The following is a 24,074-nucleotide window of genomic DNA, read 5'->3' on the forward strand; positions in this document are numbered from 1 at the left end:
AGATGGACCAACTCACAGGAAGGTATGCTCTAGAGTCCCATTCTCGGGGATAGGGTCTGCTTGAAGAACTTCATAAAGACGTGCAGTCCATTCATCAAGCTCGCCAGCACCCATCGAGACCTTTCTGCGTTTGGGCGCGGGCTCCCCTTCCTCGGCGGCATGGTTTCCGATGCCAAGATCTTCAACAGCCTGGCAAAGTTCAGGATCAGTGAAGCGTGCTGGTTGTGTATCCGGGTCAAGTGAGTCAGGAACGACAGACGTGGAGGCTTGCTTAAGAACTCGAATAGAACGCTAACAAGGTTAGTCAAGGTTCGAAGGTCACTCCGGTTGCTAACATACCGAGAAATCATGAGCTTCACCCAGCGAAGGCACTTCGGAGCACGCCAATTCGAGCGGGAAGACAATTTTCGGTGCCGCTATTCTGCCAATCTCCCGGTCTACAAGTGACGCATGAGCCAGACGTATGAGAGCCAGGGACAATGTCTTCCTCGCCGTCAGGCTCTTTTCATCAATCCCCAGGATTTCATCTGGATGCGCGGAAAGCTCAGCGCAAAGCAACGCCAGCAACGCGTACGCCTTTTGCGAGGCCAAGGATTTCCGTGCAGGGGAAGGCTTGTTCGGAAGCAAATTTAGAGCGATTTCTAGCAAGTCGGCTCTAGGGCTGGGCGCAACGGCTTGCCAGGTGTTCTGTACAGCACGGATGGAAAGCAAGGAATCGAGCAGCCAAGGCGTCAGTTCTGACAGCGATGATCGCGATACGGAACTCGAAGTTTTAGATATTGAATGGTGTGCCAAGGCTGATATCAACGTCGTAGCTTGGCGCAGGGCCTGCGAGACATGCTGGACGGTGTATGTGGTCTGTTGAACAAAAAGGGTGCCGGGTTTCCCCAGCAAGAGCTCCAGTGCAGCGGCTGAAGGCAATGTGATGTCTATGGAAACGTCCCTTCCAGCCGCACTCGGTGCCATATCTTGCAGATGGTTGAGAAGGGCTACAAAGGTCAGCGACACTGTCGAAACATGCGACCAGATCTAACACTCACCACTGCTGGTCTCGCGCAGGTATAGTGTTATGGACGAGAGCAGCTTCCACATAGACCCCGTGCGGATAACCGCGAGAATCACGAATTGGAAGAATCCCTCAATGGGCGCCGTCAGGTCGAGGCAGCGAGAATGCCCCAGTAGCCTAAGGATCTTGGGGAAGACCCAAATCCAAAGCGGCTCCTCCCCGCGAAACACAAACTGTTTCCCATCTGTAGTATGACTCAGGACGTTTGGCGTCTCCTCGATCGTAACTTTCAGAAAGTTGATGGCCTTGAGTGCCTCGTTTCGCAGGTGGTTCCGGTCGGCAAACGGGTCGTCAAGCTTGATCCCTTCGAGGACGACGCGGGCGTAGACGTAGATAAGCATGTGGTTGTGCTCTGTCCGCTGCTCGGCATCCTTCAGTAGGTCGGGCTTATTCTTGACCTTCTCTATCACGGCAAACAGCCTCTTCAGCTCGGCATTCTCGTCGGATCGCGTGGATTTTGTCGACGCCGAGATGTTCTCAACCAGCTGCGCGGCTAGCGTGGAGGGAGGCGGCGCGTTCGGAGCGGCAGCGGCAGCAGGCCTGCCATGGTGTTCTGCGGCCATGGTGCCTTCTTCATCGTATGACCAGGGATGATCGGTTCGAAAGGGCCAAGGGGCAATCGTTTACTGCTTGAGGGCTCGACGTCGCTAGCACTGCGCCTTGACGACTCTAGGCCTAAAGATTGACGCGCTGGCGGGGTGGTCGCTGTGCAGCGCGGTGCTGTACGCGAGGTCACATGTTCAATTAAAAAAAAGGGGTTATGTAAGCTCAGCGGTCTGTGCAGACTCCAATTGAATCTCCAAATGCCTTTTGACCTCAGGATGACCGTCCATTTTCCTCACCAAAAGGGACTAATTGACGACAGCTTGCGTCAAACTGCGCATTTCCCGCCATCTCTGACTCGGTTTCGGTCATACGATAAAGGTGTTTCCTGCCTGCACTAGCATGGCGTGATTATCAATCAGCAAAGCTATCCCTTGCAATGTTGCGGTCTCTCCTCTTTCCAGGCCTGCATCCCAAAGTTCCCGTGTCAATATGTCGCTGTGCCCCATGCATCTAGTCGTGCAGCTTACGCCCTTTGTATCACAGATCCAGCATCACCAAGGGTGGTTTAGGGGTATTAAAGGTAACGCGGCTGACGCCAGTGTGCTTCATGAAAGCACTTGCGCTCTATGTTGATTTCCTTTCCAAGTCTCTTCTAAGTACTAGTCTTGAGAAACATCACAGGACTCCTTCGTCCAAGTGCTCAATCACTATATTTTTGATTCTATCTGCTCGTCACACCGCACCATGAACATCACTCTCAAAAAAGCAATGCCGGAGGCCTTGTTGGTCCAGAGCGCTCCTCTCCATCCAACCTCCCATATCGAGATGCTCCCTATTAAATCACCAAGAAATGCATCGACACAGAGCTCTTTCAAGCAGCACGGCAACCTTACTCCAGAACAAAATCCAACAGCGGACGCAGAACCCCCACGTGGTTCGCCTGCCCGCAATGTCTCAATAGCCAAAAGTGTTACAGTCATCGTCACCCTCGCCGGCATCAACTTCCTCAACACCATGGGCTCCGGGATCCTTATCGCCGCCCTCCCCCGCATCGCCGAGGATGTCGGCCTCGACGAGAGCCTGATTCTCTGGCCCGCCGCCGTCTATAACCTCGCTGCCGGGTGCTTGCTCCTCATCTTCGGCGCCGTCGCTGACGTTGTCGGCGCCAAGCTCATGTGGCTGACGGGCAGCTACCTCTGTGTTGTCTTCACCATCGCCGTCGGCCTGTCCCAGACGGGAATTCAGATCATTCTGTTCCGAACGTGTGTGGGCATTTCAATCTCCGCGTGCCTGCCGACTGCGATGGCCTTTATTACGAAGACGTTCCCCAAAGGTGGGTGGCGGAACGTTGCGTTTTCGATGAACGGCATTGGGTTTCCATTGGGGTACGCGCTCGGCTTGGTCTTGGGAGGCATCTTCACGGACACCATCGGCTGGCGTTGGGCGTACTACATGATGGCCATCATCAACTTCTGCCTGGCAACGGCAGCGATTTGGTCCCTTCCGTCGGTGTATCAGCCATCAGAGAAGAAGTGGACTCGCCGTCTGGCCGAGGACATTGACTGGATCGGGGCCGTCATCATGAGTACTGCATTGGGTCTCTTGCTGTACGTATTGGCAATGACAACATCCTCTTATACCAAGATTGGTGATCCAGCGAACATTGTTCTCCTGGTTGCGGCGGTCGCTTTGCTAGTTGCGTTCCCCTTTTGGATGAACTTGCAGACCACAAAGGACCGCCCGGCGCTCATTCCTAACCGTTTGTGGCGAAATGCCTCCTTTACGTCCATCTGTGTAAGTCTAACTTGGGCAACACAACGTTCGGAGCCTAACATGTCAATAGGCCGCCATCTTCTTGTGCTGGGCCTCACTCAACGCCATCCAGTACTTCCTCATGCTCTAGTCAGTACTCGTCCATCATAAAGAGTGTAGAAAGAATTCTAACACCATTTATAGCTTCCAAAAAGTCCAAGGCATCTCCGCGCTGCAAAGTTCACTGAGATTCCTTCCCCACGTCATCATGGGCACAGCTGTCAACGTAGCGGCAGCATGGCTCGTCTCTAGAGTCAAGGTCCAGACTCTAGGTGCCGTGTCGGCGGTCATCTCCGCCATCGCTCCGATTCTCATGGCCACGGTCGAGCTCGACGGGTACTACTGGTTCGCGCCCTTCTGGGCCATGCTCCTCTCGCCTGTCAACGCCGACGGTACGTTATACCTCACGGTTGCCATGGGACAATGGAAACACTGACAGAACACAAAACAGCCCTTTTCACCGTGTCGAACCTCATCATCTCCGACGCCTTCCCGGCGGACCTGCAGTCCCTTGCTGGCGGCGTCTTTAGCGAGATCGGGCAGATTGGCAACGCCGTGGGCCTCGCCGTGACGGCGGCCATCGCAGCGTCCGTGACGGAGCACTCGGGCATCGTCGACGACGCCGGGGAGGCACGCATGGCGGGCTACCGCGCCGCATTCTGGACCATCTTCGCCGCCTCGGGGGCGGTGCTCGTCATTGTGCTCTGGGGTCTCAGGAAGGGCGGCACGGTCGGGAAGAAGGATGAGTAAAACAAGGACGATGCTATGTTAGCTTGAGATCCTAGCGAAATAGGGTTTTAGAGGGTAGGACCGCCGCTGCCGCCGGCTGGTTCTGGACGTACGTCTCGGTACGAGATTTAGTCGGCCTGGCATGGTGTGACATGACATCTTTCAAAGGTAATAGCTGTACTAAGAGGGCACTGTTGCCATGTTGGCGTCTCGGCTGGGCAACTATTATCACGCTGTTCTGGTGATTTCATAATTCATGGTCTACCACCTAAGTAATTGGAGTTGTCGACTACAGGTAGCAATATTGCATCATAAGTGGTTGAACAGTGTGGTCGTCTGTAATGAAAACAACGGCCTGTATTCGTCATGGTAGTCAGTGCAGGGCCTCTCGGTCGGTCTGATGTCGACCCAGCAGTAGGGTTTGAGTTTCCAGCGCACTTGGGCGACGCTGAACTCATCCGATGTCTTATGCACGCTTCAGATACACGCGTGGTGATGACCGGACGATGAGTTGTCTCAAAGAGCCAAGAGAAACGGTGCGTGGCACCAAGGCTTGGCCCGATGGTCAGCTTCCATCACCTCGCGCGATGGTGGCGATGTCATCCTGCATCGGCAGAGGTAGAAGCAAGAACTTGTCCAGGCCCTGCGAAACTTCTAGCATCAACGGTCCGACGATATTGTTGTAAAGCCATCGGGTTTCGAGGCCGATCTTGAGTTGAGTTCATTTTCTTCAACAGAGGCCGGGGGAAATTGGCGGCATGATCATCATAACAAAGTCGGGTAAGGGAGGAACCTCTGTCGATTAGTCGGAGAATTTGTGGGAATGTTCTTGTTCTGACAGGACGGTTCTTTTTCAACGATCCTCACACCTACCCGCCGCATACTGCGTATCTCCCGCCTCGCCAGCCCCATCTAAGAGAGTTTGAGAACAAGCCCGATAATGCACAAAATGAATAAATTCCTAAAGGGACGCCCCTAGGGCCATTCCGGGGATCGATCGCCCGGCGGTTCCTGTGGTTTCTTGGCAGCTTGCGTAGCCGCAGTGTCGATCCGGCATTTCCTGTGCCATTCAGGTCATTTTTAATGCTGCTACATACTATGTAGTATTCACCACACACTGCGGGAGACAGTGGTTAGTTGGGGAAAGCCTCTGTGTGTATGAAGCAGTGCCGGCTGTTCGAGACCCTTTTGCAAAGTGGTTTTCTGATAAGTTCCCAGGCGTGTGTCGTGTGAGCGTGTCTCGTGTGTCGTGTGCTCATGTGCCACATCTGTCCCGTTGTTCAAGCCACCATTTCCAAAAAAAAGTTGGTTTTGGGTCGCATCTGTCGATGTACATCAAGTGAAAGAACTCAGGCGTGGCTGCGAAGGAGTCGCTCCTTGGCTACCATTCGTCATCCAGGTTGTACTCCGTCGCACAACTTCACATGCCTGAACCTTGGTGCAATCTGTGGCCTAGTAAACCTTACAGTAAGTAATTGGGCCTCTAGGCCAACTGTTCCAAACCCCTCCAGAAATCTACTTGGTTCTGCACGACAGCATCATCCAAGTCCCACCATCGGGACCTGATCTGGTGCAGAAGCAGTACGATACGAGACAAGACGGCAGAAACGGCTGGATGGAAACCCAAAGAAAACGGACGCCGGGCCACTCCTTGTGGAAGGGCAAGCAGGTTTTGGGGTTCAAAGATAGGGCTGCCCAAGAGAGGTTGATCGTCATAGTGGATTTGACGGGCTACACGTAGCTCCAGTAGGCAGCATGTTGAGGTGCATTATACTGTGTATGGTATGGTTGTCTTGCAACCTCCCACGCAACATATGGTTGAGTCTTGGGTGTGTCTTGGGCCATTTGATGCCGTTCGCCAACCACGCTCGCTGTCTCAAGATTCGAGACAGAGCGATTCGCTGGTGTCTGAGGATTTCCGTTGGCCGTTCAGCGTACGTTTCCAGTGACCAGGAGTCGAGGGATGTCTTCCTCCTGCACTTTGATCGCGGGGATTCGTCCTGAGTTGGCGCCATGGTGGGGTATCAGCAGGGGGCCCGTATCGTCCCGAAGGCTGGGCGGACGGACTTGGAGCTGCACACAGCACCTCATCCTGCCGCTGTCCCGTCATATTCTCGCGGGCTATCGGCGTGGGATCGCGGGATGGTAGAGCTTGGGACCGAGAGCCTGATTGTGGTTGCTATGCAAACTCGCGTGTTAAGCGCCGCTCACTCTCCCTCGTGCAGGGCTTTTGTAATATTGCCCGCATCAGGCTGTCAGTAACTGTATAGTCCAGGCCTTGGGGCACCTGTCTGCGTTTGTCGGTGTGCTGAGGTCAAGGACGCATCGCCGTCTTGTTGCTCTATCCCTGCTCTGTTTCCAGGCGGTTGGCCAGGTGGATTGACCTGAGCAAGCAACCTCCCCGCTACCGCTCCTTGTCGATTCATCGAAAGCGCACAGAAGAGACGAAAAGGTACGTATCGAATACTCTGGAATACATACGCCGGCGGCCCCCACAAAACTGGAGTCCTTCCGCAGACCGGTGTTTCCCCGCCAAGACTTGTAGCAATCATCGACTGGCTGGGAGGAACCGCAACGCGAAGAGGGAAACAAAAACACACATACATAGTACATGGCCAAAGTACCACCAAGGCTGCATTTGCGTGTCTGATTGTTGCTGGTACATACATAGTAGGCTTCCATCGTCTCATTTCCAAGCCCCAGCAGCAGTCACCCGTGCAACCGTGCGCAGAGCCGAATCGAAAGTCGACGACTTACGGCTGGACACATGACGGCGCAAACACCCTACGCAAAGACATCGAAGCTGCCCCTCGCTTGAGCTATTTTGCTCCTCGGCGCTCTCGGGGGCGTCGGCAACCGGTGGAGACGGGAATACCTGCCGTGGGCTCTTGGAGGTCGAGACTCGAAAGTAATTAACGGAAAGACGGCGTTGGGCTGGACGTGGGCTGGGCTGTGCTGCCACCGACAAAGCTACCCGGCCCAGTGTCACTCGCAATCCGACCTAACAGCGACCAGACGAACATGGAAACAAAAGGTTCAAAGTGGGACCTTTTGCCAGAACCCCGCGCTTGCTGACGCCTTCATGCCTTCTCAGGTCCAAGTCTCCATCTCGCCATCTCACATCGTATCTTTCCAACAAGACAGGCACATGCAAAACCTGTTAATCAATACTTTTCTGGGCAGAAATCGAAGCTTGCTTCACTAACGGACACTTTTCGTCATGTTCTCTCTCCTTCGGTCTCGAATTGATTTCCCCCTCTCTGAACTCCATCTCTCAAGTCTACCCCTCCCTCAAGTGAGAGTCCGTCTCTAGAACCTGGCTCCACCTCGACCTCGGAACTTTTGATCCAGGTCATGTTCCTCCTAATCGTATTGACTCCCTGCTGCTTCCAGCGCAGAATCTCGTCCCTTTCCTTCTGTGGCAGGGCAGAGGCGTTGTGCCCATGGCTTATGCATTGTACCTGCCGTTCACTCCCACTTTGGCCCAGCCTGAACCAGAGGTACACTTATCGGGATCCTATTCCTGTCCTTCACCCCAAACCCGCTGTCCATCCATCCAATATTCATCTGTCCCTCCACTCTATCCGCACCCCCAGAATCTCAAATGGGGCCCTTCCCTGGCTAAATTGACAGATGCCCCCGTCGTCGTCAGCCAATGCTGGGCTTCGGCACGTTTGCGCCAGGAACGCGACACCGTGAGAACCGGCGTGAGCCACCTCCCTTCGGTCACTCCAGTCCGTAGAGTCCATGGCCAATCTTGATGCTAGCAAGGTAAACTACTGCTGATGCTGTTTCCCGTCTTCTCCAGGATATTCTTCTCTGGTGCTTGGTCTCATATCCTGTAAGACTCCATCGTCGTCAAGCGTAAACCGACTTTGTGCGAAATATCGCAATGCCTGGTCGAGTGTCGCTGCTTGAGATGTGAATCCGACCTTTTCTTCTCTGGTTTGCCTTGGACCTCCCTATCTTGATCTAGTATAAGGGTACCCAACCTGCATGCCATCCGTCCCCTTCTATTTCGCCCGCTTCCACTGCTTGAACCCTCACCCCTCCCTCCCCCTCTTAAAAAGGAAAACGATACATCTGACCTGCATCCCTTTTTGCCTTGCCCTGCCTCGACACCACTCAACACACACAACAGGAGACATCCTGTACCCTGCTCCCGGCTGGGCCTCTTCTGTTATCGTTCTAGTTCGTCTCTCACGTGTCCCGCAACGCCCATCCCTCCATGATGGACAAGGTTCCGGCTCTGTGAGAACGCTACACAAAGATACATGCACACGAGAGGCTCGAAGCTGCGCTACTGCTGCGCCAAGCTCCAACCTTCCACACACCCACCCCTCCGACACGCACACCACTCACCAAGGGCACCCACTCTTCGGGCAGAGGCATCCCAGTTCCCGCCTGCTCGGACTGGACTGCATCCATCACTGGGTTGCGTTATCCGTGGACGGCGTCCACCTTGTCTCTCTCGCTTCGTGCGTGACCGACTTCTTTATTTCCCTCCCCTGACCTTCTTGTCTTAAGAAGTCGGGCCTTGGAAGGCATCATTCAGATCCTACACGCTCTTTTCCCGTCCTGCTCTGGATCCTCGCCGTCTTGCCGTGCCTAGGATAGAGTTGCCTTCCTACACACAACTGGTCTTGGGATCGCCGCTTGATCTTCCTGCCGCGTCTCCCTTCGAGTTGCGCTTGCGCCGTTTATTTTGAAGGGCTCGGATCTTCCTCCGCAATCAGATGGTCGCTCTTTTCGCTTCCAACTTTCGTATCATACCTTCCACCGGCTACTCCTAAACGTCCAACGCCCCGCTTACGATCTCGCACTCTATCCAACCGAAAAACAATACTCAAAATGGCCGCCGCCGTGACCGAACACACGCGGTTCTTCCCTTCGCACCCCGATGCGCTGACCGCCGATGATTTCGAAACGGCCTCGATCCGTTCAGCCGCGCCGTCTTACTGTGAGTGGAACTGTGACGTGTAGGACGTCGAGAAGTGCTTCTCGTGAGGTGGTCCTGACACCTGATATGCCTGAACTACAACGACAAAAGCTACAGGTCTCTCGACGAGCCAGAACAAGAAAAAGAAGCTAACACACGTCAAACAACAGTCTCAGATGCGCCTTCCTACCATTCGACTGTGCCAAACCCCGAGCCCATTCCTCCCTACTCGCCGCCGGCCAACAATAGCAATGTCAGCCGCGGCACCCATGGATCCACTCAGTATCCGAGCTCCCTGCTTCCTGCCGCCCCGGCCCCGAGCCGCTCTGGCAACTCGACTCCCCAGCCCCACCGAACCACCGGTCTGCCACCGATCCCTCCGGCGGCGGCCATGGCGCCACGACTCGATCAGTTCCGCATCCCGACCTGGTCGACCGTGCACACAAACCCGACCCTCAACAACGTCGCCCGACGACGCATGAACCAGGGTGCTGACCCGGTCGCGCACCTCCGGCGCTTCATGTCTGAGCGCATGGCCGAAGAGGAGGCGGCCCAGCGGGCGAGAGACTTCCGACCGCTCGAGGATCCGTATTTGGTTGGAGAAGAGGCTGCCGCAAGCGCTCGCCGGGAGAGACTTGCGCGTGAGTCTGGCGAGGATATCCTCTGGGATGAGGATCGTCGATGGAACCGGTTCCTCGGTGAGTTTTTTTCTTCTATTCCCTCGTGGAGGAGCCCAAGCACTGACTTGCTTCGTAGCGCAAATGCAGACCTGGGAAGACCGCGAACGCAGCTGGAGGAACTTGCGCCAACCGGCGCCTACGCAACAGCGCAGGAAGCTGACTCGTCGCCTTACCGCGCGTCTTTGGTAGAAGGTTTCCAAGTGGCAGCTGCGCATGTGATATGACTGAGGAACGAAGTATCGTCATGCATCATGAGAAGAAAAAGGAGTACTCGGGTCATATTTTTCCTCCTTATCATTCATCCATCGGCGTCTCGACAAAGAGCATTTGAAGCCGATGATCCCTCCTGGAAAGGAGGTGATTGTCATTACTGGGGGTTTTGGGCAAAGGGCATGACATTTGGTATTTTCTTCCAGACTGAATAGTCTCTGGGCTTCTCTTCTCCGGTCTCACACTGTAGGGTGGATCTTCATCATTTTTTCCCTTGGGCATCGACCTGGTTTAGATGCATTTCTTGGAGCGGAGATCGGGAAAGCCCGTCATCTCGCTATCATTTCATTTTTAGGTATCAAATATTAGGGAAAGCACAGGACCTTGAACTTTGGTTCCGAGTGGGAAAGGATACATGAACCAAATTGAAGAAGAAGTTTCCATACAGGTTTCATTGAGGCTGAAAGGAGTGAATGCCACGGGGCTGATTACCCATGTGAGATGTCTAAGGGGGGTGATGACGGATACACGGCAGCGGTATGGCTTGGCTTTTCTCGGTGCTTGCGCCCGAGATTGCCCTGTTGTGGGAAAGTAGGCGAGCTCGGCGCATAAGACGGTCTTGGTCTTATCGCGGAATGTTGGTGGCTGCCGTGATATGAGGCCTGGGTGCAGAGACTGATGGTCCATGATGCCGAGCCCGACCACGCGTTCCCGACTGCTGCACCTCAGGCACGCCGGGTTGGTCGCAGCCGTTGACCGCCTTGCTGATGTCTCACCTTATCTGTTTCGTTCAAGATTCTGCTTTCCCACCAGCCAGATAGTAGGAAACCCACGGCATAAACAGTACGTATGCACGTTGTTCAATGGTCTGTGAACTCGAAATATTTCGATGAGAGATTACTGTTAGTTTTCGGAGACGCATTACATAGAGGAAGACATGGGGGTTGACGTAGGTTGCTCAGCTTTCTATACCCAAGTATGCGGATGTTAACAATAACGGATTTGAGTCTCGGCTTTCCACTGAAACAAAAAGTAGACTGAATGCGATGTTTAGCCCTTCCTTTCAGTAGAAGACAACGTGAGAGTTTGGCTGTCGTGGGGCCAAGGAGTTGGCTAGATGCCTCGCCCAATAGCTGGTATCGATCACAACTTCCGGTGCAGGTAAGGGGATAAAGCCAACATTTGATTTGGTTCATTTGTTCTGGAAGAGCGGAAACACAGCTTTGAAATCATGGCTCTTGAATGGATACTTGATTATCCTTGCTGAACTCTGTACACACAGCGCGGCCCGAGGCAGTACGAGTGTGGGCCGGAAAAGGCTCAAAGGTTGATCGGTTGGTTTAGAAGGTACTCCTCGCTAGTTCATTTTCACCTCAGACATTGTCGTTTGAAATCTAAGAGAAGCAGAAGCCGAAGAGAGCAACCGATGCGGCAATCAAGGTGCTTGAATTTAACCCTCGCGCGATTTACCCCCGAAAGAAAGCTTGCCATACGTCGTCACGTTTTTAAAGACATATCTTTTCCTGAGCTCAGAAGTCGGTCATAGAGGTTGTCCTGGCCCGGTCCGCTTACCACGACACCGCCATATATGTGGACGTGTAAGTAGTTCAGCCCAAGACGACGGTCAACCACAATTGTTATTCCCAGCCACTTAATGTCAAATATCTGGCAATCCAAAATCAACATCTTGATCTCATTGCCACCTCACCTCGCCGAGCACTAACGCTTGTAGCCCGTCTCACTGCTGTTCCTGTCTCTATTTGAAAGCACGTAAGGTCAACCAAAGGTGTTTACTTTCATACTAAAGTAGAGAAGGATCGTTCCGATTTTGAAGCCATTTTGGGAGCGATCAGGTCTGCCCAGGATGATGCTTCTGGCTGTCAGATAGATGATGCTACTCGAGTGCTAGTGCCGCGATCTCCTATGTACAGAATTGTTTACATTTAGAGCGGCAAGCAGGTCGCACATGAACAAGAGAAACTCTTAAGAACTCTAACCGTTTCGGGATGTTCGTAGTTATATGACAAACCCCTGTTCCTTTCAAAGCGTTGCCTCATGAGTTTGGGCGGCGCCGCTTGGTAACATTGAGGCCTGCGGCTTGCTTGATGGTGTTAGTCTGCGCAAAGACGCTGTGAGGCCCAGCATGAGAAACGGCTCGTACTTCTTCCTCAAAAGGATATCTGGTCTGACGCAGCAGCTGCATTTCATCCCCAGGGTTGTGATAGGGGCGCCAGTACCGGTTGACGAAGGACAAGGCCTGCTGAAGGACGTTGCTGAGTAGACGGTATCTTGGGCAGGTTGTCGAGTGTTGATAAACCAGTCCATGTGTAACCACCTGGAAGGGTTTTCCATCATATGCGCTCTCCAGTCACATAGTGTTCCTCACACCCCTTGTTGCTTGCGACAGAAACCTGACCTGTGGCTTGGTGCTTCATAGGTCCCGTCTCCGCCAATCCACTATGCCGATTCGTATCGAAAACGAGACATCTCAAACTGGCATGAGCAAGCACACAAAGATACTTTTCTAGGTCGCTGAAGCGGGAAAAGCCGCATCGGTCGCATTTCAGAGGGGTCAAAAAAACAAGTTTGCTTTCGATAAATTTCAAGGATACTGGACCCGGATGCCTATCATACCTCCACCGCTCTCATAGCTCTTCTAGCCCCTCACACGTAAAATTCTACACGAGGGTCCTGATGTAACGCCGTGCCATATGCAGGTTTGGACCGGAAACCACCCAAATACACCCTCTCTTTTGATGTTTCTCTTCAGCCCAACGTCCGGCGGCTCCCTGGCTTAATGTACAGTGGTTTCGTTGATGGGCGTGGCTAAGTTGTAATAGTTTGTTGCCATTTCGATTACTCGAGGGATCGAGAGAGTGTTTAACCCTTGGACTTGGTGTTCAGAATAAGGGCAACAATGAGACTGGGATATTGGTCAGCAGACGGATAACAAAGACCGACATGAGTACCATACCCGTAAAGACCCAAAACTTCGCCGAAAATGAGGATCAGGACCATGCCGACAAAGATGCGCGATTGCTCCATGTACGAGCGCACACCCTTGTCACCAACGATACCGATCGTGTAGCCGGCCGCGAGGCCAGTAAGGCCAACGGACAGACCGCAAGCGAGATGCATAAAGCCGCTATTCCGTGAGTCAGCAACATTGTTTTCCTAGTATCGACATCCTCCAGATCGAGGTGACTGACTTGAACAAGCTGTAGTTGCTTCCGGCGCCGGGCGGGGTCAAGTCTTGGGCGATGAGGACAGAGATGACGAGGGAGTAGACGGCAATGATACCGGACATGACGACGGGGATCAGACACTGCGCAAGCGTTAGAGGACCTTGTTTGACCGGAGGGGTACGTCGGGGCAGCATGCCTTCATGATCAGGTCTGGTCTAAATGTTCCGACACCAGCGATACCGATTCCTGACTTTGCGGTACCGTATGCGGCGCCGATGCCTGTTGATTCGAGTCCTATTTAGCACATTGTCCTCTTCGTCGCGTCGGGAGTAGGGTAGCTAGGCTATGTAGTTGAACATACATCCGAAGATCATGGCAGCCGCAATGCCGGCCTGTATTGGAGTAACGTCAGCACGAGGTCGGTCGTCGATGTCATAGCTAGCTTGCTTGCTTCATCGAGAAGCCAGCAAATGCGTCCGGGGGCGAGGAGCTTACCATTCCGATGAACGGCGCGAATTTGGGGGCGAGAACAGAGTCTTCGGCCATGTTGGGCAACGGTGTAGTCGGACTCGATGCAGGGGATTTGTGGTGATGGCCGACGGAAGGGGGGTGGGAGGGATATGCGTGTCGAGGATCCCGCGATATACTGGCGAGTGGCTTCCTGGATCCAGGACCTTGGAGCTTGGTGACGGTGACGAGGTCCAATCAGGAGTGCAACCTGGACAGGCTGAGAAACTCGTGACGCGGCAGAACCATGGGCCGAAGCACCAGCCTCATCTCAACGGCAGTGTGGCTGGTGTTACATCTGTGGGTTAGAGCGTGGTTGGGTCAAGTGGGGCTCTCCAGATGGCCCGTGTAATGGGGGGAGGCCTGCCACTGAGCCAGTGTCAGTCTGGATTCCCTTATCGGTGCATCATCACCTTATCGCGGCGCAGGCGCATTACGGAGTGGAATCGCAGGGTTCCCGCCAATTCTCCTCCCACTCTTTCGCCGTTCAGATGCAAGCTGCAGTTACATCTCATGTGGTTTTGGCCGTTCTTTTCCGCTCTTGCCCAACGGGAGAACGGTACGCGCCTTGGCGCGATGATTGAAATTTGGCTTTGGTTGCGCCTCTCCAACACTAAAGCGTGGGGAATCGGCTCTCTTAGTTGGACAACAACGGCTCGTGAGACGACGAGGTTCGTTAAAGCCTCGCTAACTCGAACGCTTTTCCCGAACCCCGACGGGAGGAGAGGAGATCCAAGTTGCCTCGAAACACGGCGCTTTAGAAACAACCTGGAGGAGGCAGGCGGGCAGACAGGCCGGGACCTCGTTTACCCCCGTGTGCTTTACTGGCGGCTGCACATAAGGGAGGGAGATCCATCTCACCTGGCATGTCACGCTGCCCACCTCACGTACGACAGTTTCCAGTCTAGCTCGCCCCTGTTTCTAGCAAAAAGGTTGTTTTAAAACGAGGCACTGCAGATGATGGGAGTGCTACAAGCAAGTCAGACACTGGTATATTCTTAGAACTCGATGCCTCCAAATCATCTTGGAGGAATGCCCAGGCTAGGCGAATGGGCGCCTTTAATATTGGACGTTGGGAGGAGCAGGACGCCGCGACTAACTTACGGCGGTAGGGGGGACGGTGGATCAGGCCAAGTCCCGACCTTGGAAGTCCTAGCGCCTCGGTGGATCGTCAAACTTGCACCACTTGGGGGTTGGCCGTCTTCTTTTTTGACATTGACTGACTGGTGTTTGATTGACGATCTCTGGTGCGGATGCGCCTGTTGCTCTGGCTTGCAACAGACCAGACCGCCCGCTGTATCGTGGTCGGGCGGGTGTCTGTTTCGTGTGCGGCTCGACTCTGCCGTGCCGTTTTATCCCAGGCTTATCTCACTCTGCGGCCAAGTGAAAGAAGATACCTAAGGGGGGAAAGGCAGGAGGCATTGGACTACCTACATTGCGTTGCACCTTCCGTGGAAGAAACCGCGCATCCGACCTGAGTAAGGCGCCGTCGTATCTGTACCCATCTTACTTGAGTCTCTCGGCTTCGACCGACAACCTACCTAGAGAAGAGAAGAGGTGGTTGGCCCCCTCCCAGCGGTACCTACCTATCCTGCCCATGCCCTGGGCTGACGGTCTGTCTGCCTTCTCCCGTGCCATCCTATCAAATCCCAATCCATCCCCAGCTTTCGGCGCGTGTCCCATCCCAGGTTGCCCACTGCAGCCCAGTTGGCCCAGTCCAGTCCAACTCGGTTCTTGCTGGGGTCCCATCCTAGCCCAATGCCGATGACTTAGCACCGCCAACGACCAGCGGAACCAGCGACACCCTCTTCCACCACCACATCCACCACGAACCACCAGTTTTTGTCCGCAGCATTTCCATCTCCGCCTGCAACCAATTTACTCAGCATTGCTATCGACGCCGCATCCCGCGCTATCCTCTCCCTGACGCTCCTTTCGCAGCACCTCGGGAAAAAAAGGAATCTGTCGGGCTTTGCTTGGCTTCGTCACTTTTCCTCCCATCTGCTTTTTTATTTCCTTTCTTCAACAACTCGCGCCCGGGTCAGGGCCCAGTGTCAGATCTTAGGCCCATAACGTCACCCGGCCCATCCTGGAAAGGAGACGGACAATAGAACGAAGGGGAAACGGAAAGCAACCACGAAAAAAACTCCTTCCTCTACGCCGACCACCGCCTTTACGATTCCCTTAACCATTGTCGGCCCGACCTCGTCTTGCAAACCGTCAATTGTGCCCTTTGTGCGGCGTGGGCGGTTCTGTGTCTCTTCACCATAAGCCGGCGGCCGTTAGGCCTCGCATTGTTAGTACTACACCTCTCTTTCGACTCTCTTGTACCACATTTTTCTCCACCTTGGCACCCTCGCCATCTCTTTCTCCCCTTAAACCAACCCGCCAACACACGATCAAAAGCTGATAAGGGCCCTCGCTGCCAACTTCCAGCTCCATCAATCCAACCCATCATGGCCGAATACCACGGCGACCCGAGAGGCCACTCGTCCAACTACCAGCGCGATGCCGCCTTCTCCAACATTTTCGGCGCCTCTCCCCCGCCGGGACGCTCCCAGACAATGACCTCCTCCTCGATGCCTCCTCAGATGATGCCGCAACAAGGCAGGACGCAGACAATGTCGTCTATGCAGCGACAACCACCCCCGAGAGTGCCTCCGGGCCAATATATGGATCGCGAGCCGGGCTCTCCGAGAGGCGCTCCGGTGCAGCCTAATGGGTACGCGGCACAGCAGCGTTCAGCGTCTGGCGGTTACCAAGTGCCCAATCCTCAAGCACACTACATGCAGCAGCAACAACAGGCTCGCCGCCCATACGGAGGACCCGCCGGTCCCATCCCCCAGCGCGGTGATGCTAGAGTCCCGCCGCCGCCGTCCCAGGGGCAATACGGTCCGCCAAGAACCGCAGCACAGAGATACTACCAAGCAGGAGGAGTCCCAGGGCCGGCTTTGAATAACGATCCCTACCGCTCGCAGTCTCTAGCTTCCGCCCCAAGACCGAACATGTACCAGCCTCCCCCGAGCGCCTACGGCTCCCAGCCGAATCACCAAGCCCCGGCCAACGCTTTCCGCCAACCTCCGTACAACCCGAGTTCGTCTCGAACCACTGCTCAAGGAAGAGTTGTGCCGGAACGCCACGATGATCGGGCCATGTCAATGACCGGATACCCCCCTCAGGACCGCGACATACATCAATACCAAAATTCGCACCAGACGATGAGCGGACGGGTCATTCCGAACAGGAGGGCGCCTGTGGAGTTGCCGGCCACCAATGGCAGCTTCGGGGGAGGCTACACACCGGCGCCAGGGTCTCAGACGAGGACGACCAGCATGGCTTCCTCGACTGGCGACGTAGGCAACCAAAGGACAATGTCGATGGCGTCCACGGTGGCACCCACGATAACACCTTCGGAAAGCGACGCTGCAACACTGGCACATAGGCCCTCCATGAGCAAGTCCATCGACAGTGAACGGCCGCCGACTGGCAAGATTCGGCCTCCCCTCGTATATCCCGCGTTACTGTCAAGGGTTGCCGACTGCTTCCGACAAAAGATCATCACCGGCGACCGGACGAAGAACGAGCTCACTTATAAGAACGCCTTTAGCGGTGCCGAGGCTGTGGATGTCTTGTCGTACATTATTAGAACGACTGACCGAAACCTGGCGCTGTTGCTGGGACGAGCACTCGATGCGCAAAAGTTCTTCCACGACGTAACATACGAACACCGTTTGCGAGATTCGACATCAGAAATGTACCAGTTCCGAGAAACGCTCATGGAAGAACCCGAAGAGAAGCCACCTGTCAACGGTGTCTTCGTCCTCCTTTCCGAATGTTACTCCCCGACATGTACGAGAGACCAACTTTGCTACTCCATTGCCTGCCCCGCAGACTGGAGCAGGTGTCTCGGTTGAACCTGAAGATCCAGCCTGGTTTGAAGAAGGAATCCGACAACGCCGCGAACGAGGACGATGTCGATCAAACCGACGAGCAAAAGTTGTGGATAAATTCCGTGCCGAGAGAAGTGGCCGATAGCGTTGGAGACAGGGAGAAGAAGAGGCAGGAGGTCATCTCGGAGATTTGCTACACAGAGAGAGATTTCGTCAAGGATTTGGAATACCTTCGCGACTTTTGGATTCTGCCCTTGCGGTCCAAGGCTTCTCCTATCCCTGCTAACCGGAGGGAGAAGGTTGTCAAATCGATTTTCAGCAACATCGTGGATCATCCGAGTCTCCACGCAGTGAGCTCACGGTTTGCCAAGTCGTTGACGGAGCGGCAACAGAAGAACCCGGTTGTCGGCAACATCGGTGATATCTTCGCCGAGTGGGTACCTCAGTTCGAGCCATTTATTTGGTATGGTTCCAGGCAATTGGAGGCCAAGTTCGAATTCGAGAACGAGCGCTCTGCCAACCCGTACTTTGCCAAGTTTGTGGACGAGATTGAGCGGAGGAAAGAGTCGCGCAAGCTGGAGCTCAACGGTTACCTCACCAAGCCGACAACCCGTTTGGCTCGTTATCCGCTGTTGCTGGAGAACGTGCTCAAATACACCGAAGATGGCAATTCTGATAAGGAAGACATCCCGAAGGTGCTAAAGTTGATCCGCGACCTGCTGACCAGGGTCAACGCCGAGTCTGGAAAGGCCGAGAACAGATTCAACCTGAGGCGTTTGCACGAGCAACTGCGCTTCAGGCCAAACGAGAGGGTTGATCTGCGGCTGACGGAGGAAGGCAGAGAACTGGTGTTCAAGAGCCAGCTGAAGAAGACGCCACAGGACGCTTCTGAGATCACGGCCTTCCTGTTCGACCACGCGGTTCTTCTGGTGAGAATCAAGCAAGCCGGCAAGGGCGAGGAGATCAAAGCATACAGGCGGCCAATTCCCTTGGAGCTGCTTGCTATTCGGGAGATGGAGGAGGTCATCCCTGGGTCTGGCGCCATGAAGCGATCGTCTTCGAGTCTGATCCCCCAACTGCGGACCAACACGAACGATGGCAAGAAGGGCGACGGCTGGCCAATTACGTTCAGGCACTTGGGCAAAGCCGGGTACGAATTGACGCTTTATGCGTCAAACCAGGCCGCACGTAAGAAGTGGCTCGAGTTCATCGATAGCGCCCAACAACGTTTGAGGGCCCGCGCCGACTTCTTCAACACCAGCGTCATCTCTGCAGGATTCTTTGTCGGTACCAACCAAGTCAACTGTGTTACGCCATATGACGGCGGACGCAAATTGCTGTACGGCACGGACAATGGCATCTACCTCTCCGACCGCAAGAGCAGGGATGCGATGCCTAAGCGTGTCATTGAAACGACAAGCGTTACCCAGCTTGATGTTCTCGAGGAGTATGGCCTCCTCTTGGTGCTGTCCAACAAGGCTCTCTACTCGTATCCTCTTGGAGCTCTCGACCCGAACGAACCGGCTCTTTCCAAGCGACCCAAGAAGATCCAGAGTCACTGCAACTTCTTCAAGACAGGCATCTGCCTGGGCAGGCATCTCGTGTGCTGCGTTAAGTCCTCGGCTCTCTCGACTACAATAAAGGTGTACGAGCCCAACGACGCCATGTCCAAGGGGAAGAAGCAAAAGGGCTTTGGCAAGATGTTCGCTGGGCAGGACGAGCTCAAGCCGTTTAAGGAATTCTACATCCCCACGGAATCGTCGTCCGTACACTTCCTCAAGTCGAAGTTGTGTGTGGCATGTGCCCGTGGTTTCGAGGTGGTATCGCTTGAGACGCTCGAGACCCAGTCGTTGCTTGACCAGGCCGACACGAGTCTTGACTTTGTTGCACGGAAGGAGAACGTCAAGCCGATCCACATTGAGCGACTCAACGGCGAGTTCCTGCTCAACTACTCCGAGTTCTCCTTCTTTGTCAACCGGAACGGTTGGCGCGCGAGACCGGAATGGCGCATCGATTGGGAGGGAACACCACAGAACTTTGCTCTCAGCTACCCATGGATCCTGGCGTTTGAGCAAAACTTCATTGAGCTCAGGAATATCGAGAATGGCGCCGTACACATTGTGCCGCACAAGAATATTCGGATGCTGCACAGCAGTACGCACGAGGTAAAGTCTTGCGGTCTTTTTATGGACTGTCCCCTGCTTACATTCACCAGATCATTTTCGCGTATGAAGACGAAAAGGGCGAGGACGTTGTCGAAGCCATCGACTTTTGGAAGAGCAATAGGAGATCCGAGATTCCTTGATTCGACTCTGCGACGCTATAGCATCTTGCCTGTTTCTCGAGAGAATCCATGTTTGATTAAAGATCGATACCAGAGTGATTTGACTCAACTTCTTTTGCCGCCTTGTCAATGGCAGCACTTATACGGCGATGAGGGCCGCGTACCGCCTGACGCGCGTCAGATCCTGGGGGCAACGATGTGGGAGGGGAGGTCTCTTCTAGAGCAGATGAGGGCAACCCCTTGTTGCCATCGAGGGATGGTTCTGTTTTGCATTCTTGTTTCTATTTGGATGAGAGTTCTCGCCAGGTTGGTACAGAAACCCATTTTTATTCAAGGGTTGGGTCGTGGCAGCGCGAATGGGGGAGACCGGGATGGGTGTGAGGAAGGGGTGGAACAAGCAAGACAGGAGCAGCAGGTGGATGAGAACAATTTGAAGCAAGTTGTTCCCATGCAAAGATGTTGTGGTTTGCGTGAACGTGAGGTGAGAAGAGAAGTGCATAGCGTACGGGGTTGCCTATGCATCGTCGTTCGAGCTTGGGGTTCGAGGTTGCATACTGGTGCGTGGGCGATTGGATTGGGTTCGACTTTTCCCTAATTGCATGAGCGTTCTGAAGAATGAGACTAAGATGATTACCGACGATTCATGTCCTTGTAAACGGCAGTGCGGTGTAGTCGTGTGTGTCGAAGCGTCAAGGTGCCACGCCAAGTGCAAAGTGATCCTCGTCTACCGCCTGATCAAGCCGGAGAGCCATGGCCAGAACCCGTACGGACACTTGGTCAGGGGAAGTAATTTTTTCCCGCGGCGGAATGAAGACTTCTCTCTCTGGCTGCTTTGGCTGGAACTTTGCCCGTCGTGGTAGTTGGCTGTTGGCGATGGGCACCCTTAATATAAATATTTATTCCGAGTCCAGTCATGTCCCAGTGGCTATCACAATGTGCCCGGATGGGAGAGTTGACGTAATCTGAAGAAGTTGATCTTGTGCTACTCTCCCAACTTGTTTCATGGCACTCGGTACTAGCACATGCATATCGCGGGGACGCGTCCTCATTTCACTCTAGCTGGGTTAGGTTTCAGCGTCCGTGGATAAAAGAGGTCGGAAAGCAACCTGTGGAATACTACTTGCTTGCTGGCTCTTAAGCTGCTGGGATGAGGGCTGTCCGAGTACTCAGGGGCGGTAGAATGCCTCCACGGATGAGGCGGGGCTGACTTGAAGTATTTGATCGATTCTTCATGATCCTTCAAGGGCAGAAAAGCCCAGCATTAGAGCAATATGGCATAAGAGAAGGTGACAGGACGATGAAGAGATAGCTTGTACTTTGAGTTCTCGGCAAGGAAAACTATGGTGAACTATGACAGATAGCTAACGACTTGTTTTCCTTCGAGAGTATACTATGGCTTCAAACAGTGACCCAAGAGCTATCTCACGAACAATAAGAGCAAGTTATGAAGACATGAAAATCGAGTTATGCTATAAAACCGTCGCAGCTCATCCGGGTAGCAATCGCCCAAAACCAGTGCCCAAGAAATACTGGTGAAGCCAAATCGCCTCCAAATTTGTAGCGGTTGGCAAACTCTTTTGTTGCCTACTTCTCCCTCGATCTAGGTATGGTTGGATTTGAAAAGTACAAAGCTCATATGTCTATCTCATACATAGGCGCCTGCGTTTTGGTTGATTTCACGAGCGTCGAGGCGAGAAAGACCGGTCCTACTTTCCTTCTCTTTCCACCTTTCGCCATACGCACCTGTCTTCTCATCGCGCTCTTGCGTCTCGCTTCCTTCCAATATTTTCTCACTTACCTTAGTCTTTTAAATACGCCCGTGGCTGACGCTACGCTGATTTCTTTTACCCCCCCCCCCCCCCCCCACACACACACACATCACACAGCAAGCCTTCCTTCCGTCCTTGCAAAGGTTTTATCAGACTCAACTCTTCCTCTCATCCAACTGAGACAACTTTCATATTTTCCATCAAACTTCAACAAGAACTGAACGTAAAGACTCAAATCTAGGCACAAATATCCTGGAAAGTCGATATTATGGCGGAAGAAGATCACCGCTGGCTGCTCTACGGTTGCGAGCTGAGTGACTTCACAATCATCTGCGAAGGTGAGGAGATTCAGACTCACAAACTGATTCTCGCCATGCACTCTGGCTACTTCAAGAGACTCTTCGAGAATGATTCCCAGGTACATACACCCTACAATTGTTCCAATGCAGCTCATTCCGCATTGGTTTTGTCCGTTTCAAAACTGACGTTTACGGCAGGAGAAAAGTGAAGCCTTAGTCGGCTTTGACGATGTCGATACCAAGCTCATGACCCATCTTCTTGACTACTTCTACCGTGGCACCACAGATTGGTACATTTCGGGCTTTAGTTTGGACTACTGCATCCGCTTGTGGCTCCTTGCAGACAGATTTGAAGCCCGGACCGTCAATATCACGATTGAGAAGCATATGATGACCGAATCGGAACTCTACGAGGAAAAGAGCCGCATCGCCACAACTGAGATGCTAGATATGGTGTTCACCCATCCGAACTGCGCGGACTCCGCTTTGGGATACATCACCGGTGAGGCTGCTTGGATCTGCTTCCTTAGCTCAGACTTTTCCGAGGCTGCCACGGCGGTGAAGGATGCATCTTCGCGGTACAATAAGCTGGCGAACGTGATGCTTTTCTGGTCTGCTCAGTACATCCAACTCAATGATAGCAGCAACGGAGCTTCTTCGTGCCCCTACAGCCATGATCATGTTGAACTCAGGGAAGATGTGATCGCCCAGAAGTTCTGGTAGTCCTTGAGAGCTCCACTTACGACTAAGCCGCGGTATTTGTTTCCTTCTCCCCAGCTGACTGAGCCTCGTTGACGTTCCGTAGCAACTCATTACTGCGAGAGCTCCACGCGTTTTATCTTGCTACGCAGACTTATTACTATCGATAGGAAGAGGCGCCACCTCTTCTGACCACAGACACCGACGGCTGGGGCGAATGAAGAATATTCAAATGAGAATCACCGCGGTGTGAATATGGATATGGGGAATTGCTTGGGTTATAATGAGGGCCACGGGTTTTGGGATCTATCAAGGAAGATCGCATTGGGAGAGACGATCAACTTAACTCGATCGTAGCTCACGTTATAGGAAATTCGTATCCTTTGCCTATGACCTCCGATCCAAATGTTGCTATGTTATGAATTGGAATAATGTCTCGAGTCTGAAATCTTCTAGATATACGCAAGGGTGTCTGGTGGAATGAGAAACCACGCACCCATTGATTTCTGGACGCCACCATGAGTCCAAGACGCCAAGCAACACCTTTCAGCCTCTCACATGCACTTCAGGAGCGTAGTATTCGACTGGTAACAGTATTACATTCTAGATATGGTATCGAGCTAAAAAAGCAACGCAAGCGCCACCATGCATCCATAAAAATCATCATCCCGTTCCCCTTAACCCCCCAAGCACTCGTTCCCTCTACTGCTTCTGGCCAGCCAAGTGCCACTCAAAGACCTTTCTGAACCTCTCCTTACCATCGCCCTGGATGGTATCACCGTGACACGGCACAATCGTGTCAAAGTCCCAGGTGTCGATGCGCTGGATGCTCTCGTTGAAGCTGGGCCTGTCCTTGCTGCTCATGACGTACCACTGGAAGCGCTTGACCCACTTGACGTCGCCCTCGGTCGTCTGCAGCCCGCCAAACAGCCTGTTGCCGAAGCCGGACGAGGTGTCCCTCTCGCCCTCGGGCGCCTTGGAGTACTGCTCCGTGGGGGGCAGGTTGAACAGCAGGTCGGCCTGGATGAGCACGCGGTCGGGCTTGTAGAAGAAGACGAGCTCCTTGTTGGCGTGGGCGTCGACGAACTCGTACTCAAAGTCGGCGTCGAACTCGGGGGTGATGGTGGTGGCGCGCTTGTCCTTGCCGCCCTTGAAGGTGACGAAGAACTCGTCGGACGGGTTGACCTTTGGGTCGTTGGTCTGCTTGGCCCGCTTCTGCGGCAGGCCGTCGGGGCCGATGATCTTGGCGGAGGGGAAGGCGGCCTTGTACTCGGAGACGAAGATGTGGTGCTCAATGTCCGGGGCGATGATGTACTCGAGGTTGCCGCCCTTCTCGGCGATCTTGGCCTTGACCTCGTCGGTGAGCGCGACGGGGGAGAAGACGGCGAGGGCGCCGGAGGTCAGGCGGACGAGGGTGCCGCGGCCGCCGATCTTGATGGCGCCGAAGCGGGAGAAGGGG

The 24,074-nt window shown here is 53.9% G+C and overlaps 9 protein-coding genes across 9 annotated transcripts; 6 read left to right on the forward strand and 3 right to left on the reverse strand.

The window, feature by feature from the left end:
* Positions 1–12: 12 nt before the first annotated feature.
* ColSpa_10961 (uncharacterized protein) lies at positions 13–1,629 on the reverse strand (the record flags this gene model as incomplete). Its single annotated transcript, XM_049277173.1, has 3 exons — positions 13–291; positions 340–989; positions 1,041–1,629. The coding sequence occupies 3 exons, from the start codon at positions 1,627–1,629 to the stop codon at positions 13–15; spliced, it is 1,518 nt and encodes a 505-aa protein (XP_049133130.1).
* Positions 1,630–2,356: 727 nt separating this feature from the next.
* Positions 2,357–3,515, forward strand: ColSpa_10962 (drug resistance protein YOR378W; the record flags this gene model as incomplete). Its single annotated transcript, XM_049277174.1, has 2 exons — positions 2,357–3,406; positions 3,456–3,515. The coding sequence occupies 2 exons, from the start codon at positions 2,357–2,359 to the stop codon at positions 3,513–3,515; spliced, it is 1,110 nt and encodes a 369-aa protein (XP_049133131.1).
* A 117-nt stretch (positions 3,516–3,632) lies between these two features.
* Positions 3,633–4,174, forward strand: ColSpa_10963 (putative MFS-type transporter; the record flags this gene model as incomplete). Its single annotated transcript, XM_049277175.1, has 2 exons — positions 3,633–3,816; positions 3,876–4,174. 2 exons carry the CDS (start codon positions 3,633–3,635, stop codon positions 4,172–4,174), a joined length of 483 nt encoding a protein of 160 aa, XP_049133132.1.
* A 1,403-nt stretch (positions 4,175–5,577) lies between these two features.
* Positions 5,578–5,894, forward strand: ColSpa_10964 (uncharacterized protein; the record flags this gene model as incomplete). The annotated part of the gene is made up of 2 exons (XM_049277176.1): positions 5,578–5,620; positions 5,665–5,894. The coding sequence occupies 2 exons, from the start codon at positions 5,578–5,580 to the stop codon at positions 5,892–5,894; spliced, it is 273 nt and encodes a 90-aa protein (XP_049133133.1).
* A 3,110-nt stretch (positions 5,895–9,004) lies between these two features.
* On the forward strand, positions 9,005–9,996 carry ColSpa_10965 (uncharacterized protein; the record flags this gene model as incomplete). The annotated part of the gene is made up of 3 exons (XM_049277177.1): positions 9,005–9,113; positions 9,269–9,790; positions 9,860–9,996. The coding sequence occupies 3 exons, from the start codon at positions 9,005–9,007 to the stop codon at positions 9,994–9,996; spliced, it is 768 nt and encodes a 255-aa protein (XP_049133134.1).
* A 2,866-nt stretch (positions 9,997–12,862) lies between these two features.
* On the reverse strand, positions 12,863–13,289 carry ColSpa_10966 (V-type proton ATPase proteolipid subunit 2; the record flags this gene model as incomplete). The annotated part of the gene is made up of 2 exons (XM_049277178.1): positions 12,863–13,127; positions 13,192–13,289. 2 exons carry the CDS (start codon positions 13,287–13,289, stop codon positions 12,863–12,865), a joined length of 363 nt encoding a protein of 120 aa, XP_049133135.1.
* A 29-nt stretch (positions 13,290–13,318) lies between these two features.
* ColSpa_10967 (V-type proton ATPase subunit a) lies at positions 13,319–13,713 on the reverse strand (the record flags this gene model as incomplete). Its single annotated transcript, XM_049277179.1, has 3 exons — positions 13,319–13,446; positions 13,529–13,559; positions 13,663–13,713. 3 exons carry the CDS (start codon positions 13,711–13,713, stop codon positions 13,319–13,321), a joined length of 210 nt encoding a protein of 69 aa, XP_049133136.1.
* Positions 13,714–16,130: 2,417 nt separating this feature from the next.
* Positions 16,131–19,869, forward strand: ColSpa_10968 (rhomboid protein 1, mitochondrial; the record flags this gene model as incomplete). The annotated part of the gene is made up of 3 exons (XM_049277180.1): positions 16,131–17,492; positions 17,531–19,729; positions 19,780–19,869. The coding sequence occupies 3 exons, from the start codon at positions 16,131–16,133 to the stop codon at positions 19,867–19,869; spliced, it is 3,651 nt and encodes a 1,216-aa protein (XP_049133137.1).
* Positions 19,870–21,885: 2,016 nt separating this feature from the next.
* Positions 21,886–22,639, forward strand: ColSpa_10969 (Kelch-like protein 30; the record flags this gene model as incomplete). Its single annotated transcript, XM_049277181.1, has 2 exons — positions 21,886–22,035; positions 22,115–22,639. The coding sequence occupies 2 exons, from the start codon at positions 21,886–21,888 to the stop codon at positions 22,637–22,639; spliced, it is 675 nt and encodes a 224-aa protein (XP_049133138.1).
* Positions 22,640–24,074: the final 1,435 nt, after the last annotated feature.

The sequence above is a fragment of the Colletotrichum spaethianum genome (genome assembly GCF_022836535.1).
Source record: "Colletotrichum spaethianum MAFF 239500 DNA, contig40, whole genome shotgun sequence".
Lineage (NCBI taxonomy): Eukaryota > Fungi > Ascomycota > Sordariomycetes > Glomerellales > Glomerellaceae > Colletotrichum > Colletotrichum spaethianum.